Source organism: Podarcis filfolensis (genome assembly GCF_964270895.1).
Source record: "Podarcis filfolensis genome assembly, chromosome: 5".
Lineage (NCBI taxonomy): Eukaryota > Metazoa > Chordata > Lepidosauria > Squamata > Lacertidae > Podarcis > Podarcis filfolensis.
The window spans coordinates 5,858,688-5,876,447 of NC_139608.1; the positions used below are offsets into that span (position 1 = coordinate 5,858,688).

The following is a 17,760-nucleotide window of genomic DNA, read 5'->3' on the forward strand; positions in this document are numbered from 1 at the left end:
GGAGGCAGTTTCATATATATGAGCAGATTTTTCAAGTATCTAGGGCCCATATTCTATAGGGCTTCATAAATCACCCCTAGCTCCTTGAATTTTGCCCAAACAGCATATTCTGAAATCTTTCAGGGTAGGCGTTCCATGCCCCCAATGGGTTAAGCCACTTAGAAGCCTAGCTGTCACATTCTGCACTCGCTGCAGCTTCTGGATCTTCATCAAGGGTAGCGCCCCCCCCCCAGCACATTATAATAGTCCAGCTGGGAAGTCACCACTTCATTGGTCACTGTAATCAGGCACTCCCTGTCCAGGAACTGCTTTACCTGATGAACCAGCCATAGCTGACAGAAGGTGCTCCATGCTAGCCATCTCATTGTCCAAGGAAAGCGCAACCCCACTTGGAACAGGCCAGCAATCTACGTCCCGGATCTGATAACAGCCCATGCACAGCTCCTCTGTCTAGTTTGGTTTCAGTTTCGTGACCCTCCTCCAGTCCACCACTGTGTTTAGGCATTGTTCCAAGATGTGTACAGCCTCACCTGATTCAGATGGGAAGGAGAAACATGTCTGGGTGCCACTTTGCTCCGTGATGCTAAATAGCATGAGGGACACGATGGCGCTTTGCAAATCCCCGCAGCACAAAGTGTGCCACAAGGCTAAGCAATAGCTCCCTTCTGAAAGTGGCCCTGCAGGTAGTAGTGGAACTGCCAGATTACTATAGGCTTCCTAACCCACAGAGCTGTTCCAGAAAGATGCCTTGGTCAATGGCATCTAAAGCCACCAAGAGATGAGGAGGAGCAACAGTCAGACTCCTGCTGTCACGCTCCTGATAAAGGTCATCAGTCAGGGCAGCCAAGGCTGTTTCAGCCTCAAGCACAGGACTGAACCCAGACTGGAAAGGGTCAAGGCAATCAGTTTCTTAGAAGCCTATCTGATGTGGAGCAGCCACTGCCCTCTCCAGCACATCCCTACCTCGAAAAGGTTGCAGGGCTGGGAACTACTTCTATCTGATGGCGACCAGATTGAGCCATCTATCCCAATACTGCTATTGGGCATCTCCACATGTTCATTTAAGACCCATACACTTTTGTGGGACTCATACATTTTCATCTTTCTCTGCAGGTGAATGACATCAATTTTGAAAACATGAGCAACGACGACGCTGTGCGAGTGCTGAGGGAGATTGTGCACAAGCCAGGGTAGGTAGCCTTTTCTCCCCCTGCAGCTCCAGGGCAGATCACTCTCCAAACCTACAACTGTTCTTGGGAGTGTGGGCTTGGTGGCGTCTGGTAATGCAGGGCTGGCGCTCAGTTTCTAGCAGTGCCCCCTGGTGCCCTGCAGAAGACCCATGGCCATCTTGGACTGCTGACTGTTCCAAGTGGGCCTAGAGGACAGTTAAGTCCCGCAGATCAGTAAAAATAAAAATTTTCAAGGAAAGATAGCCCAAGGCTTACAGGTTCATTGTGTGTGAGCAAAAGACAAAAATATAGTGGCACCAGCCTTCATCTATTCTAGTTGCTGCATTTGGGTTTGGTGGCAGTGGAATTCTGTTTAGGCAAAAGGACAGCCTTTCTGGCCCCTGACACTTTGTTTTCCTCTTTCTATTATATTATGTTATTTACTTTGATATAGCAGAAAGAGGAAAACAAAGTGTCAAGGGGCCAGTGTTCAGAGCAAGCGAGAGCTTCTCACATGTTTCCCTGTCTTGTTCCATCATAATACCCCAGTACTGAGCTTTAGGGATGTAAAACTCACCCACTCAGTTTATAGGGGAAGATTTATTCTTGTTTCTTCTGCATGTCTAGACATGTGCATGTGGGTGGCTTTTCTGCAAACTGAGCTGACCAGATCTGGTAGCTGTGACAGCCATTGTGTTTCTTTTCCAGGCCCATCACTCTGACTGTTGCCAAGTGCTGGGATCCCAGCCCCAGGGGCTGCTTCTCGCTACCCAGGAGTAAGTGGTTTTTGCTTCATTTCTTGGTTTGCTTAGTAGTGTGCATGAGGAATGGTGTTCTATAGAACCAACAGTTAATAACGTGCCCCACCCCAATATTGCCTTGTTACACGATGCAAGTGGCCAAGGGAGTTGCATGGTTGAATGCTCCTTTACTGGGATGGAGTGGGGGCTCCTTGTACCCAGAAAAACAGTGTATGGGAGAGAAAGCTAGGCCAAAGCCCTTCACCCTGCTAGTTTTACTACACACAGGGAGATTTTACATATCTGAGATCCAGTGTGGTGTAGCGGTTAGAGTGCTGGACTGGGATTTGGAGGGCCGGGGTTCAAATCCCCACTCAGCCATGAAGCACCCTGGGAGACCTGGGGTGCCAGTCGCACTGGCTCTCAGCCTAACTTACAGCACATGGTTGTTGGGAGGGCAAAACGGGGTGGAGGGAGAAGCAAGTTTGCCACCTTGAGTACCTTGGAGAAAGGTGGCATAAAAATGTAACAACAAATATTTTGTAGGCGTGATCCCTCACCTGCACTAATAATAATAATGATGATGATGATGATGATGATGATGATGATGATGATGATGTATTACTTATACACAACCCATCTGGCTATCTTGGAAACACCTGACTGCTTCTTTCTGTTGAATGTATAAATTGGCCCTAAGGGTGTGACGGAGGTTTCAAACCCTTTTTTTCTGGCCCTCTGTGCTGCTCTCTCTCTATCTGCCTCTCTCTTGCCCCTCTCCATCACCCCATGCCTAATCAGTCCCCTATTCCACATCACACCCAAGACAAGCTACCAAGTTAGCAGGCCAATTCCATGCATGCAGCCCATGCCCCGCATACCCCCCTGTGCCCCCATGCCCGCCTCCGCCTAGGGGGATCTCCCCCCCGCACCCCTCATGTTGATCCTCCCTCTCTTCTTTCTCCCCCAGTTGCTCCCCAGCGGATCTGGGCTGGGCCAGACTCTCCATGCTCCGATCCGGGTGAGTCCCGGCTGATGCTGGGGGAGGACAGGGCTTGCCCAGAGGTTGCGGGTTTGGCGAGAGGGGATGTCTCTTGAGGAGGGGGCTTTCTCACGTGCCCTGTGTGTTCCCTTTAGGTGAGCCCATCAGGCCCATTGACCCAGCAGCCTGGGTTTCCCACACCGCAGCGATGACCGGCACCTACCCAGCGTACGGTATGAGCCCATCCATGAGCACAATCACTTCCACCAGCTCCTCCATCACCAGCTCCATCCCAGAAACCGAACGTAAGTCCTCGTGCCTGTGTGTCCCCCACCCCTGCTCGGCTTCTGGTCACCTGCACGACATAACCTGATAGGAGCAATACATGCACAGGGGCAAAACCCAGATTTGAGGCTTGGAAAGAGGATGGTTTCCCTCAATAGATCTTGAGCTGCATGGAAAGAGGTGTTTGCTCCATCTTTTGGGAGGTGTTTGCTCTTTTGTTAAAGCAACAGAGATGCTTTTAGAAGCTAAATATTTTAAACCAAAGATTGGAGGATGAGCAGGATGAGGGACCTGTGTGAGGCTAGGTGAAACAGAAGGCCACAGATTTCTTCACTTAGTTGCTTCTTCTAGGATAATGAACAGTTCCTGTTTGTTTGTGTGGTCGGTGGGAGAATCAAGAGGATTGCAAAAAGGAGGGAGGAGAACCCTGACAACTTTACAGGGCCATCTATTTTTATTTATTGTATGTATTGGTAGCATTTTTACATCCATGCCTCAAAGCGACTTACACGTTGAAAATAAAAATAACAAAAGACATCACATAAACAAGTAGCAGTGTGCAGTGATTTTTCTGGTGGAGCAATATCCTTCTCAGTGAAGCAGCGTTGACTGAATTGCTTGAGATAAATGGCTATGTTTGGCTGAAACACTGCAGAGTCCCTTGTAAATGGATTGAAGTTAAGCAGTCGCTGGCTGAAAACCCTGAACGGTCCCAGAACAACTTCAGGGAACATGGTTTATTCAGGTGGACGCAGTGCTGGCTTCCTGTTAGGCAAATGGTGAGGAAGTTGGAAGATGGGATGCTGAGCACAGGAGAACTTACCCTCTCTTCCAAAAGGGAGCTCAAGAGAGGAAAGGTGGATGTGTTAGGAATTGTGCAGCAAAGAGGTGTGTTTGGGACAGCTGCCTCATAGCGCTGGCCTCTGAGTGGGTTTTGGCCAGAGGCTATGAAGTTGGCCCGTTGAGAAGACTGGCAAGGCCTGGTGCTGCAGTGTTACTGAAACTAAGCAGATGTGTACCTGATCAGGTGTTTAAGCTGCTCTGAGCTTTCTAAAAAAAGCTGTTGTTGAAGGATAAAACAGTCTGGGTAGTAATAGAGGTTGCGTGCCAGGGACTGGCAGGGCTCTGCAGAGCAGATGGAAGGAGAAGCGGGCCAGAAGCTGACCTGGGGGAAGAGGGTCGCGATTTATGGGGTTTTGTGCCTCCTGCGAGGCAGCAGCCAGAGATGGGGGAGGAAGGACAGGATGTACTAGGAGAGGAGGGAGATGCGGTGGCTGAAGGAGGGAGGCTGGCAGAATACCCTCCCCACTGTCCCCCAGGACTAGGAGCAGCTTGAAGAGGCAGGCACAGATACAACTTCCGTGTTGAAGGACTCACAGGCTGTCAGATGAGAGTACTTAAGTTTGGGGCGGCCACCCATCGCGCCAGCAGTCCAGGTCGGAGCATAAGCCTGGGGAGCTGCGCTGGCTGCCTAGTCACCAGAAGTGTGTGTGTGTGTGTGTGTGTGTGTGTGTGTGTGTGTGTGTTTAGTGCACCTCTGGGGCAACTGTAAGTTTGTGCTTTGTCAGTAAGGGATTAAACCACCGGCCATTTGCCCTGCTTGGGCTGGGTGTGCTCAGGGCGTTGTGGTTAGACTGCAGTTGACTGTTTCTAGGAAAAAGGCAAAGAGCAGCCCAGTATGAGGCCTGCTGCTCTCTTTTTTTGCACCTTCAGTGGTTCTTAGGGGGAATCAGTGGCGTAGCGTGGGGGGTGCAGGGGGGGCCGGCCGCACCGGGCGCAACATCTGGGGGTTAGGGTTAGGGGGCGCAAATCCACGGGTTAGGGGGCGCAAATTACTTGCCTTGCCCTGGGTGCTGACAACCCTCGCTACGCCACTGGGGGGAATCCTGACCCAAGAAGGACTGCAGAAGCTTAGGGTGTGCCTGTGATGTATTGTTCCCTTGCCCTACCCTCCTGTGTGTGGCACCTTCATGTGCTCCTCTGCCTTTCCATCCCCTCTCATCTCTGCCTCCCTTCCCTCCGTCCAACCCGCAGGTCTCGATGACTTTCACCTGTCCATCCACAGCGACATGGCCACGATTGTCAAAGCCATGGCTTCACCAGAGTCGGGCTTGGAGGTGCGCGACCGCATGTGGCTGAAGATCACCATCCCCAATGCCTTCATTGGTAAGACGCAGGCCCTCCATAGGGCAAATGGGTGAAGGGCCACGGGAGAACCACTCGCTGTTTGCCTCTCCCAAGCAGATAACGGTCTCAAGCCCCTATTTGAGATAAGCGACAGTAACTTCATAAGGAGGACAGGTTAGATGTGTATCAGAGGGAAAACATACTAACCTGTTTGCAAGAGAAGTGTCTCTAAAAATAGGATTATACAGGGCATCTGCTGCAGAATTGGATTCCTTAGAGTCTCAGCTTTCACTCTCTAGCCCTCAAGATCAGCAGAATAAAGAGGATACTTAGCATTTACACAGTGCACTTAAGTGTTTTATGTATCCTGTAAGATGGGTCTTACTATACCTGTTTCAGAAGTGGGGCTGGGGTGTCCTTGAGGCTGAAAGCATAATAGCTTGCCTGGAATGAGTTCAGGTGTGAGAACAGATTTGGGTCAGAAACCTCTGGTTCACAACCTTCATTCTAAGCCACTGTGTTGCACCAGATCGAGCACAGAGGTTGGCAAGATGTTATTGAGCGTGTCAGGAGGAGCATCTAGGTACATTGTGACTCCATCACGACTTCTGAACATCATCTTCTGTATAGCTCAGTAAGCTGGACTAAGGCAGCAAAAGAACCAAGCACCTTCCTCTCCTCAGAGCAGAACAGGTGCTGTCTGCTTCCATCTTTGCTGAGTCCCTCTTTGCTGCTGTCTCTTGGCAGGATCCGATGTGGTAGATTGGCTCTACCACCATGTCGAAGGCTTCACAGACAGGCGAGAATCCCGCAAGTATGCCAGCAACCTCCTGAAGGCCGGTTACATCCGACACACTGTCAACAAGATCACCTTCTCGGAGCAGTGCTACTACATCTTTGGCGACCTCTGCGGCAGTAAGACTTCTTCTTTGCACTGTGCAGGGGATGGGGGAGCAAGAACAGGTAGTGGGTGGTTCTGGCAGGCTCTCAACGTGGCCATCTGTTTCCTGGGAGAGCAGAAGTAGGAGAGCACTCAAAGCAAGCCCTTGTGGCTTTGCAGAATCATAGAATTGTAGAGTTGGAAGGGAACCCGAGCTCATCTAGTCCAGCCTGCTACAATGCAGGAATCACAGCTGAAGGATCCACGACAGATGGCCACCCAAACTCTGCTTAAAAATCTGCAGTGAAGGAGAGTCCACCACCTCCCGAGGGAGTCTGCTCTACTGTCAAAACAGCTCTTATCATCAGAAAGTTCTTCCTAAAGTTCAGTTGGAGTCTCCTTTATTGCTGAACCTGACATTGTGCTTTCCCTTTTGTCCTGTATTTTGGAGTCAGACTAGTCACCTCCTCTGTGGGGATCTTTAGCTTTCAATCAAAAACTCCCCACCAGGAGATAAGCATCCTTCCATGCCGCTCTTTCCCTCTCTGCAATACAACCTGAATTTCATAGGTAAGAAATGAGGATAAGCTCACTTATGCCCTTGCTCCTGGTGTAACCTTTGCCCTTTCTCTGTCCCTATTTCACAGACATGGCCAGCCTGTCCTTGCATGACCACGATGGGTCCAGCGGCGCCTCCGATCAGGACACCTTGGCTCCTTTGCCTCACCCAGGAGCTGCCCCATGGCCCATGGCCTTCCCCTACCAGTTCCCGCCACCCCATCCATACAACCCCCACCCTGGATTTCCTGACCCAGGCTACAGCTATGGAGGCGGAAGCGCGGGCAGCCAGCACAGCGAAGGTAAATGTGAGCCGTGTGGGACATGGGCAGAATTCCTCCCATGCCATAAAGATCATATCACATGCAAGCACTTGGCTTGTTAAGTCTGAACAGCTGGGCTTCCTCTTGAGGAGCAACCTCGCTTCTGCCCAGAGATAAATGGGCCAAGTGGGTTTGGGGAGGGATTTGTTCCCTTTTATTGCAGGTATTTGTTAGGGTCAGGTTCTTGTGAGTGTGCCAGAGCCTGCATTTGCTCAGTTGTGAACCTCTTTTGGCATCTCTTTGTCAAAGCCAGAAGGTTTAGTGGCTGATCCCAAGGTTGTGAGATCTGCTTAGAGTCCCTGTGGTTCCCAACGTGGGGCACATGCCCCATGGGGTGGGGGGATTTGATTTTTAAGGGGGGCAATTCGGGAATGAGTTATTAACAGTGAATGGCCTTTTTAGGTTTCCTCCACGTGAATAGGAGTTCACTTTTTGAATAATAAGAATTATATGTCACGGCAGGGTGTGTGTGTGACATCAGGATTTTAGAGATGCTTAGGTGGGGCATGGCCAAAAAAAGATTAGGAACCACTGGCTTAGACCTTTGGGGGGAATTTCATTTAGGGCAGAGAGATCTGCTGAAAGTATTCAGAGCCTTCTCTGTAGCAGCACCCAAATGATACCCAAAGGCCCTTCTCGGTAGTGGCGCCCGCCCTGTGGAACGCCCTTCCATCAGATGTCAAGGAAATTAACAACTATCTGACTTTTAGAAGACATCTGAAGGAAGCCCTGTTTAGGGAAGTTTTTAATGTTTGATGTTTTATCGCTTTATTATTATTATTATTATTATTATTATTATTATTATTCTGTTGGGAGCTGCCCAGAGTGGCTGTGGAAACCCAGACAGATCAGCAGAGTATAAATATTATTATTATTATTATTATTATTATTATTATTATTATTATTATTAAATCCCGGGAGATCTGTTTGGCTTTTGCCCTGGCCGTGTTTTAATGTTGCCTGATGGCCTTTCTTTATTTCTGAAGGCAGCTGTGTATAGGGAAGTTTTGTAATGTTTGATGTCCTACTGTGTTTTCATTTACTGGAGGATGCCCAGAGCCTTTTGTTATATGATTGTCATTTTCCTTCTACTGGAGATCATATAACAACAACAACAACAAAATTAGTATAGCATCCCTGCTGCTTTGCTTCCTGCTCTCTCTCCCCCCCCCCCCCAGTTTGCTTGACTTCCCACTTTTGTGCTGTACTTCCATGGACTTTGGGCCAATCCAGCAAAGTGACAGTTGAAGGCTCCTGTGAGGTTATTCCTACCTATTCTGATGGGCCTGACCCAAATATTCTCTTGTCCTCTCCCTCCCCTCCCCCGCCCCATTTCTTGTGCAGGAAGCCGGAGCAGCGGCTCCAACCGCAGCGGCAGTGAGAGGAGGAAGGAGCGAGAGCCCAAGGCCGGGGAGTCCAAGTCAGGCGGCAGCGGCAGTGAGTCGGACCACACCAGCCGCAGCAGCATGCGGAGGGAGCGAGCGGCCAGCGAGCGCTCGGTGCCGGCCAGCCAGCGCAGCCACCACTCGATGGCTCACAGCATCCGCAGCCACCACAGCCAGCAGTCCTACGGGCCTCCTGGCCTGCCGCCTCTCTACAGCCCTCCCATGCTGCTGATGCCTCCGCCGCCTTCCGCCCTGGGACCCCCTGGGGCTCCCCCTGGCCGAGACCTGGCCTCTGTGCCCCCTGAACTGACGGCCAGTAGACAGTCATTCCGAATGGCCATGGGCAACCCCAGTGAGTTTTTTGTGGATGTAATGTGAAACACTGCCCCTCCCTCCGCCTGCCTGCCGCCCCCGTTGGTTTTGTCTCCTAGGAACAGCCCGGCCTGCGGGGGATTCCTTTTCTTTTCTTTTTTTGGTCTTGGCAATTATGAAAAGGGAAAACCCCCCGAAAATAAACTGAACTAAATGTTTTTGATTCTAATCCCTGCCTGCAAGAGGGCCCGGCAGCCTCGCCTGAACCACCCCTGGACTTGATTGCAGAGGCGCGTCCCCCCCCTTGCTTGTGCCAACCCCTCCCCCCATAACCCCTTCTCTAACCCATTAATCCGCATCTGCCTGGGGACTCTGCTGCTCGCCTGTGTTTTCCCTGCCGGCTCACTTCTCCTGCCCTAAACACATGCCCTCTTTCTTCTCGCCCCTTTTTGTGTCCCTCTCTGTCGAGCAGCCAAGAATTACGGGGTGTTTGACTTCCTCTGAGCTGGCCGCCCGTGCTGGGGAGAGCCGCAGCGTGCTGTGGTGGTTGGGCTCCCCCACAACCGAGGAAGATGCAGAGCCCTGCAGGCAGGCACTTGGCCATGTGGGGGCTGAAGATGGCTTCTTTCCATCCTGGTGGAAGGTGCCCCACCTTATCCATAACCCCGGGAAGGGAGCAGGGCTCAGATCCAGCTGTGCCTTCAGTCTTCCATCTGATAAGATGTAGCAGCTTGGTGGCCATTGGCATGAGGTTGAGAGGAGAGCTCCCACCTTGCCAGGCAGGTGAGAGTTCCCCTTGAGAGCTTCTCAGATGGTGATAAGAGCTGGAAGCCGCCAAAGAGGCTCACACCCTTCCTTGATTCTTTGCCTCCCATGTCTTGATTAGCGCCAATAGCAAGAGTGCCAACCCCCAGTATCCATAGTTCATGTTCCTGAAGGTACTACAGGTACATGTGCCCCCCTTTCTAATATGCTTTCTTTCTCTACCCGAGCACTCATGGTGAGCCATCTTCTTGCTGTATCTCTTCGACGTCCGGTGGCCTGTTTAGTAGAGCCTTTTTTACTGCCACCTTTTCACACCCAGGTCTCTCTTGTGCCCATCAGCCCGTTGTCTCTTAAGCCAATCTGTTTTTAGATGCTCTCCGTCCTCCTCAGCCTGCTCCACTGTTTCGTTTAAATGCCGAGCATCCACACTACATAACCCTGGCAGCAGTATCCCTTGGTATTTCCTCTGCCCACCTCCCCCTCTTCTTTGTCTCCTACCTCTCTTTCATCCTTCCTTTTCTTTTTAACAACCCCAAAACTGAAAAAGTGATGGGGGGGAGGGGATGAAGAGATTGGGGGTGGGGAGATAGACAAATATCATCAAAAAGATAATTTCATTAGCACAAATAGTATGAAATAAGTTCTGTGGGATACAGGTTTTTAAGCAGAGGTTGGAAGGCCACACGTCATGTATGATCTAGTTGCGATTCCTGCATTGCAGGGGCTTGGACTAGATGAACTTCCAGCTCTACAATTCTGTGAGGATTTTAACAAAGAAACTTTTGGGGTCGTCATGGTTGTGAACATGGGTGGATCTCCAAAATCAGAAGAGTTGCTGCACTAGGCTTATGTCCCAGGGGCCAGATGAGTTGCCCCAAGTGGACCCCTGCACCATGATTACCAGAAGCAAAATAAACAATAAACTTATGCGGTGCTCCTGTTCACTGTTCCTGTCACGCAGCATTGTTCTCCGCCATGATGCTGCAGTCCGTTTCCCTCCTCCCCCAAACATTCATTCATCTTTCCTTGGCCATTGAGAATACACTGAAATTTTTATTGGGTTGTTTTTAGGGTCTCCCCCCAAAAAAGTATTTTATGTACTCCAGCAAATATCAGATTGCTGAGCCTCCTCCCTCTTGGATGCAGAAGTCTAATAAATATTTTAACTGTATTTTTAACCATAACTATTCTCAACCATAGCTTCTACTAGAGGTGTGCTTAATTTACCCAAGTGCCAAATTGTTTTGCGGCAGCTCCATCACCCAGGCTAAGGATCAGTGAGGAGTGGCTGTCTGTCCATAGCTTTTTCCTCTGCTACTTTTTAAAGACTGCTGTGGTGATCTGTAATCCTGGACTCTTCCCTTTGATAGCTGAGGGACACGTAGTAATTTTACCAGTGAACTATGACCACCTTTATTCTGAACGTGCCCAAGGTTAGCTGAAGCCTCACCCTTAACTTAGACCAGCACATTTTATGGCGGCTGTCATGCCACTATCCATCCCAAACTGATGCTGAGCCATGCTTGGAAACGAGGCCTAACTTTTCACTGTTGTGCATGGAAGAGGGGGCTTTAAAAATGTACTCTCCAAGCTGAGTACTTGCTTCTGCTGTCCGCACCCTCTGAACGAGCACCAGCACACCAGTGAAAAGCAAGTGAGCAGGGCATGTGTAGAAAATAAGGGCTCCCTTTTGTCTCCCTTCCTGTCCTTTCCTTAGCAGCTGTTAGGTCTTTCTGGTTTCCCTTTTCTTCTTGGACACAAGTGCAGCAAGGTTTGGGCTTGAAGGTAGGGGAAAAGAGTCCCACAACCAAGCCCAGACTGCTCTGTGGGCACACTGTGCATTTCTTGTGTGTCTGGGATATAAGCAGGGCCTCTGGCTTATCTGCATTGCTTGCAGCTGTGCTGCCCCATAGACACTCCAGAATCGCACATGGGGGAATGTCAGTTTCCAAAACATTCCTAGCCCTCACACTTGCAGAGGGAGCACAGTGGCCATGTTTGCTAAATCATAGAAAATACAAATGGTTGAAGAAGGGATTTAGGAAGTCCAGAGACATCTTCACCCAGTGTAGCACTGTGTCCTTCCTTGTGGAATCTGTTTAATCCCCCTGCCTTTTCTATACTTGTCCTCTCCACTCCCTGCATTTCTCAGTGAATCCTAGCCCATCCTTCTCAGCCACCCATGTGCAGAATTTCTTACATCTGCAGGCAGGGAAGGCTTGCAATAGAGGAGTTATACTAAACTGCAAAGCACACAGACAGACACAGTCATGCGTGACTTTACACAATTTTCACGCAGTTTCCCGTACAGAAGTTCTTGTAGGAAACTCATCACATGTGAAGCAATACTTAACTCTGCTTGCTATGGCAGGGATTTGTTCAGTGGAGAATTCCAGAGCCCTTGCCCATCCCACTCCGATGCAAAAAATTCTACGATTTATCACAGCCCACTTTTAGCTAAACTGCTTTTGTGCTCTTGCCAAGGACCTGGTTGGGAGAAGCACCCTCTATTAGACGGTACATTCTAGTCCCCTTGCAGCCCATAACCACCTTTGGCCTTCCTGCCATGCAACAGTTGTCTTCTGCACCAAATATCAACCATTTTTGGAATGTCTTGTGGGGTTTGTTGTTTTTAAGATTGAAGTGTTCCTTCACTCCTGCTTTCCTCTCCAGTCCAGCATCGGCTCTCCCTTTTTTGCTAGTCCCCCTACGCCCACCACCGTGATGCCAGTTCTTCTACACCTTTGCCACTGCTCTGCTCATTTGGTCTATTGAACCATTTGCCCCCTTTCTGCCTACCATTAGTCTCTCTTTCAGGGCATTGCCCGTGATCTCAAGTGTCAAGTTGCCAGTCCTCCCTCTCTCCTCCTCTTGGTGCTATATTGCCATTCCATCTTCCCTCTTCCTCTTCCTCTTCCTCCTCCTTCTCTAGTCCCTTCCTCACCTGGTACTACGTCGCCATCTTGCTCTCTTTTCAACTCCTTTCCCCCCACTTTGGTGCTATTTTCTCTCGTCACACATATTGCCCCTTCCCTCACGCACCCTTCGGTTTTATATAAATTGAAACCACCCTACTTGTTTTTATTTATAAAATAGTTTTATTGGACTCCACCTTGCCTGTGTGTGGCTCATTTTTGTCAGTGTCCAAAAGATTTAACCTGCCCCTTGTACACATGACACCATCATAACCATATACAGTCGTACCTTGGATCCTGAACACCTTGGTACTCGGACGTTTTGGCTCCTGAACGCAGCAAATTCGAAAGTGAGTGTTCCGGTTTGTGAACTTTCTTCAGAACCCGAATGTCCAACGGGGCTTCTGCGGCTTCCAATCGGCTGCAGCCAATCAGAAGCCGCACTTTGGTTTCCGAACATTTTGGAAGTCAAACGGATTTCCAGAATGGATTCTGTTTGACTTCCAAGGTACAGCTGTATTTTTTATTATTAATTATTATTATGTATGTGCTACCCATGTGACTGGGTTGCTCCAGCCACTTTGGGCGGCTCCTGACAAAAAATAGTAAAAAACGCAATACTATAACACACACTAAAAACTTCCCTGAACAGAGCTGCCTTCAGATGTCTTTTGAAAAGCACACAATTGTTTTATCAGTTTGGCATCTGCTGGGAGGGCGTTCCACGGGGGGGGGTATGACTGCCAAAAAGCCCCTTTGCTGGGTTCCCTCTAACCTCCCCTCTTGTAATTCGGGAACCACCAGAAGACCCTTGGCGCTGGATCTCAGCGTCTCGGCTGAGTGAGATGCTCTGGCCCCATTCACATTTTCAGCTTTCATTTCGCTATAATGTCTACACACCCACATATTTTAATGCTTATGGAAATGCCCCTTTTGGCTCCCTCCTGCTTCTGGAGTAGAGCCCAAGCACTGGATGAGGTTTTGGAGCAGTGTCTTAGGAAGCTGTGGCTCAAATGTAAGCCTGGTTTCCAGGGAAGACCATTGTACAGAAAGGAGCAATGGGACAGATAGGAAGCAGGGGAAAGAGGGCCATGGCAGAGGTGAGAATGCAAAAGAAGAAAGCTGAAATGTTAAAAACAAAGGGGGAATGGAATAGAGAATAAAATACCGAGTGGACAAGAGAAGAATGGAAGAAAGGGATGTGTAAAATATAAGGAAAAGGTTGTGGAGAAAACAAGCAATGGTAAAATGGGGGGTGGCTCTTCTGAAAAGGCAGGTAAATGTGAAGGAGGAGGTGGAGCAACACCCTGCACAAAACGGCAGCAGCACCCAGAAGCCACTTTCTGCTGTTCACCAACACCTGTGTCAGCTCCCCGTCCCAGTGGTTGTCAGTGGTGTCTACAATTTTCCATCCCTCAGCAGAATGAACTGGAAGGAAGGGAAAGATGCAGCAGGCTCTACCGGCAAGTAGCAGATGAGTTGCATTTGTAACCTCACAATGTATTTTGACAGTACAGTGAACTTGGGAAATTGAGAATTTTCAGGCAATTATCTATGCAAACGGGACAAGATAACAAGGCACTGGTGCACTTCAAGTCAATGGGAATAAAATCACCAACCTATTCTGCCTTGCTCAGACCGCACCTGGAATACTGTGTCCGGTTCAGGGTGCTACCATTTAAAAAGGCTGTTGACAAGCTGGAACATGGGCAGACAAAGGTAAACAAGATAATCAGTGGTCTGAAAACCAAGCCTTATGAGGAATGGTTGAAGGAGCTGGGGATATTTAGCCTGGGAAAGAGGAGACTGAAAGAAGATCTAGCCAGTGTTGGTTTTTTCTGTGGGAACTCACATCTTCAGATATCTAAAGGGCTGCCACATGAAAGATGGAGCGAGCTTGTTTTCTCCTCTGGGTAATAGTACCTGTACCAATAGATTCAAGTTACAAGAAAGGGTGTATATATAGGTGTGGGGGTGTCGCATTCAACTAAGTTTTACTCAGAGCAGATCCACTGAAATTAATGGACTTAGCCATGTTCATTAAATTCAGCTAGTGTGCTTGGAATAATACCACCCGTCAACTACACACAAACAAATGTTGAGAAAAACATGTAGTACATGCTTCTGGAACTATATGGACCACTTCAGAATGCAGGCAGTGGCTCATTTTTCTTGAAGAGAGATTTTTCTTCTTCAGCCTGTCTGTTCATCTGCTATGCCATTGCTCTGTTGGCAAAAATAAGTCTTGTGGCTCCTTAAACACTATTTTGGGGGCAGAAACTTCACAATACTGCTACCCCTCTGTCAGCTTTTTTTTTTAAATGTACAAGTCTTTTTGAAGCGTAGGTGTCTATTTCTAAAAATAAAACGGACAGGACAAGCCTTTGTTTTGTGGGGGGAAACCCAAAAATGATCAGTGTTCTTTGGCTGCCTGTAATTCCCTTTGTTTAAGTTCAATTTACTTGAGTTGCTTGGTGCTATTTACAGTCAGACATGACAGTATGGCATGGCTATAAAATATCCATGAATTACAGTGGCCAGGTCTAAAATAGAACAGGTTATATAATGGGTATATAGAAGATGGAATTTATACATCTCTAACAGGTGTAACAGGGATGTGGGTGGCTTTGTGGGTTAAACCACAGAGCCTAGGACTTGCCAATCAGAAGGTTGGCGGTTTGAATCCCCGCGATGGGGTGAGCTCCTGTTGCTCAGTCCCTGCTCCTGCCAACCTATCAGTTCGAAAGCACATCAAAGTGCAAGTAGATAAATAGGTACCGCTCCAACGGGAAGGTAAACGGCGGTTCCCTGCGCTGCTCTGGTTCGCCAGAATTGGCTTAGTCATGCTGGCCACATGACCCGGAAGCTGTACGTCAGCTTCCTCGGCCAATAAAGTGAGATGAGCGCCGCAACCCCAGAGTCGGCCACGACTGGACCTAATGGTCAGGGGTCCCTTTACCTTTATAATAGGTGTAAAGAAGAGGGAATTTCAGCAAGTATAGCTTGTCATATAAGCTACTAGTAGTGGAGATAGGTAATTTAAGACTAGAGCCTGGGACTTCTCCTCCCCCTTCCCTTTAAGCATCCATGTGTATTACTTTACTACTGAATCACACAATTAACACTTTCCTTCTCCCACCTGCGGCCAATTACTGCTGCATTCCTAATAGGACAAAACCAATTTGTCATTCCTTTTTTTAAAAAACAATACTCTGAAGAACACAAATCATAACACCATCATTACAGGAAATAAAATGCGAGTTTTGCTTCTGCCAGCTTGATGCACAGGTCATTTCAAATGAGTAGTTTTGTTTTTAGAAATATATAATACATTTTAAAAAGTTAATTATAAAAATTACTGGAAGGAGCATCCATGAAAAGGCTCAGCCAGCCTCTCCCCTGTTAAATGTTTTGTATGGTTCAAAGTAGGGTTGCAAATTTTTCTTTTACTGTTTTGTATATGGCTTTGAGGGTTGGTTTTTATTTGCAGTCAAGTGGTGAATAAATTGTGTGCATGCCTGATGATCGTCTTCCAAAGCAACTACAGTGGTACCTCAGGTTACATACGCTTCAGGTTACAGACTCCGCTAACCCAGAAATAGTGCTTCAGGTTAAGAACTTTGCTTCAGGATGAGAACAGAAATCGTGCTCCGGCGGCGTGGCGACAGCAGGAGGCCCCATTAGCTAAAGTGGTGCTTCAGGTTCAGAACAGTTTTAGGTTAAGAGCGGACCTCCGGAACGAATCAAGTACTTAACCCAAGGTACCACTGTACTCTATTCCGAACTTAAAAATGGAAAGCGTAATGCTGGTGGTCAACAAAAGAGGTTTAAAGACTGTCTCAAGGCAAATCTAAAAAAATGTAGTATAAACACTGACAACTGGGAAACACTGGCCTGCGAGCGCTCCAGTTGGAGAACAGTCTTTACCAAAGGTGTCATGGGCTTTGAAGACACTCGAACTCAGGACGCAAGGGAGACACGTGCTAGGAGGAAGGCACGCTTGGCAAATCCACACCATGATCAACTCCCATCCGGAAATCTCTGTCCCCACTGCGGAAGAACGTGTGGATCCAGAATTGGCCTCCACAGTCACTTATGGACTCATTTATGGAAGACAATCTTACTTGGCTACGAGGGATCGCCAAAGAAGAAGAAATTGTACGAAATGTCACAGCTGGGTGGTGGTGGTGGGGAGATGTCTCTGCCTGCCCCAGTGCAACCTCCACCTGCTGAAAATCCCTCTGCAAAAATAAAAAAGGCAACCCTCAACTCAACCCTATTAAAAGTGCAGGAGCCTCGTCCACTTTTCCCACTTAATAAAAATAATACAAAATAAAATACGCCCCCCCCCGCCCAGTATGCAACGGCGGCAGCCTCATCATCCCGTAAGCAGTTTCTGTAATCGAACGGAGGGATATAAACTACACTTCCCATCGTGCCCTGCACGCCACCTCCGCCTCGAATGGAATCCGCGAACTTGCGCGTTGCATTCTGGGTTCAGCAGCAGCAATCGGCCCCGCCCCTCCTCCTCGGCACCCGCTCGTCCTTAACCACCATCCCGAACTCGCCCTCGCCCTCTCGAAGGAGGGCGGCAGCGCATGCGTCCTGAGGCCCGGGCGCGACCCGCGCGTGCGCAGTGGCGGCGGCTCTGCAGTGATAGGGGAGGGGGGAGTGGCCGCCATCTTGCCAGTCGGTGCCGGAGGGGGCGCAGCTGGAAGGACCGGCAGCGGCAGCCGCCTCAGCGACGGCGCCACTAGGTGAGTCCGGCCGGGCGGTGGTCGCCGCCGCCTTCTTCTTGCGGCCCATTTGCCGGCTCTTTCGTCGTTAGGGTGGTTGTCATTGTGGCTCCTTCTCCTCTTCTGAAAGGGGGCCTCGCCGACGCGGGCTGGGCTCGTCCTCCTCCTGAGGGGCTTCTTCTTCGCCCTTGAGGGCCGCTGTTCCTAAGCCTCTTCCAGCCTTCGAGGGATGCGGTCGGGCGCCCTTTCCCGGGAAGCTTTATAGTGTTTAAATACGTTTTTCTGTATGTTGGGGGCCTCCCAGAGTGGCTGGGGCAACCCAGTCAGATGGGCGGGGTACAAATAATTTTATTATTATTTATTCTCAATTAATTAATTAATGTGGCCTGCCGGAAGCGGGTTTCTGAGGGAGAGAATCGCCCTTCAGCAAACGGGGCGTGCGAATAACGGGCTGCCTTCTCCCTGTTCTGGCGTGAAGCTTCCCATGGCCGCTTCGGCTTTTCAGAGCAGAAACACCAGCGCACGTCCTCGGTAAGGATGTGTCTCCTCCGGGTGCTCGTGGCTGTTCTGGGTGGGATCGGGA

At 49.3% G+C, this 17,760-nt stretch overlaps 2 protein-coding genes and 1 long non-coding RNA gene across 5 annotated transcripts in view; 2 read left to right on the plus strand and 1 right to left on the minus strand.

The window, feature by feature from the left end:
• Positions 1-12,637, plus strand: part of DVL3 (dishevelled segment polarity protein 3) — a 59,268-nt gene extending 46,631 nt beyond the window's left edge. The window contains exons 9-17 of one of the 3 annotated variants that reach the window (XM_083612802.1): positions 1,114-1,190; positions 1,878-1,945; positions 2,880-2,930; positions 3,047-3,196; positions 5,211-5,342; positions 6,051-6,218; positions 6,831-7,043; positions 8,409-8,801; positions 9,234-12,637. In XM_083612802.1, the coding sequence (XP_083468928.1) occupies positions 1,114-1,190; positions 1,878-1,945; positions 2,880-2,930; positions 3,047-3,196; positions 5,211-5,342; positions 6,051-6,218; positions 6,831-7,043; positions 8,409-8,801; positions 9,234-9,265 (1,284 nt within the window). In that variant the 3' untranslated portion in view covers positions 9,266-12,637. Of the gene's footprint in view, positions 1-1,113; positions 1,191-1,877; positions 1,946-2,879; positions 2,931-3,046; positions 3,197-5,210; positions 5,343-6,050; positions 6,219-6,830; positions 7,044-8,408 lie in introns of all 3 variants that reach the window. The other 2 variants (XM_083612803.1, XM_083612804.1) reach the window with 2 other exon arrangements.
• Positions 1-17,760, minus strand: part of LOC310762276 — a 466,366-nt gene that overhangs the window by 37,367 nt on the left and 411,239 nt on the right. The gene's annotated exons all lie outside the window — the stretch shown is intronic.
• AP2M1 (adaptor related protein complex 2 subunit mu 1) overlaps positions 16,930-17,760 on the plus strand; it is a 28,387-nt gene continuing 27,556 nt past the window's right edge. The window contains exon 1 of the mRNA XM_083612928.1: positions 16,930-17,198. The gene's annotated coding sequence lies outside the window, so the exon portion shown is untranslated. The remainder of the gene's footprint in view (positions 17,199-17,760) is intronic.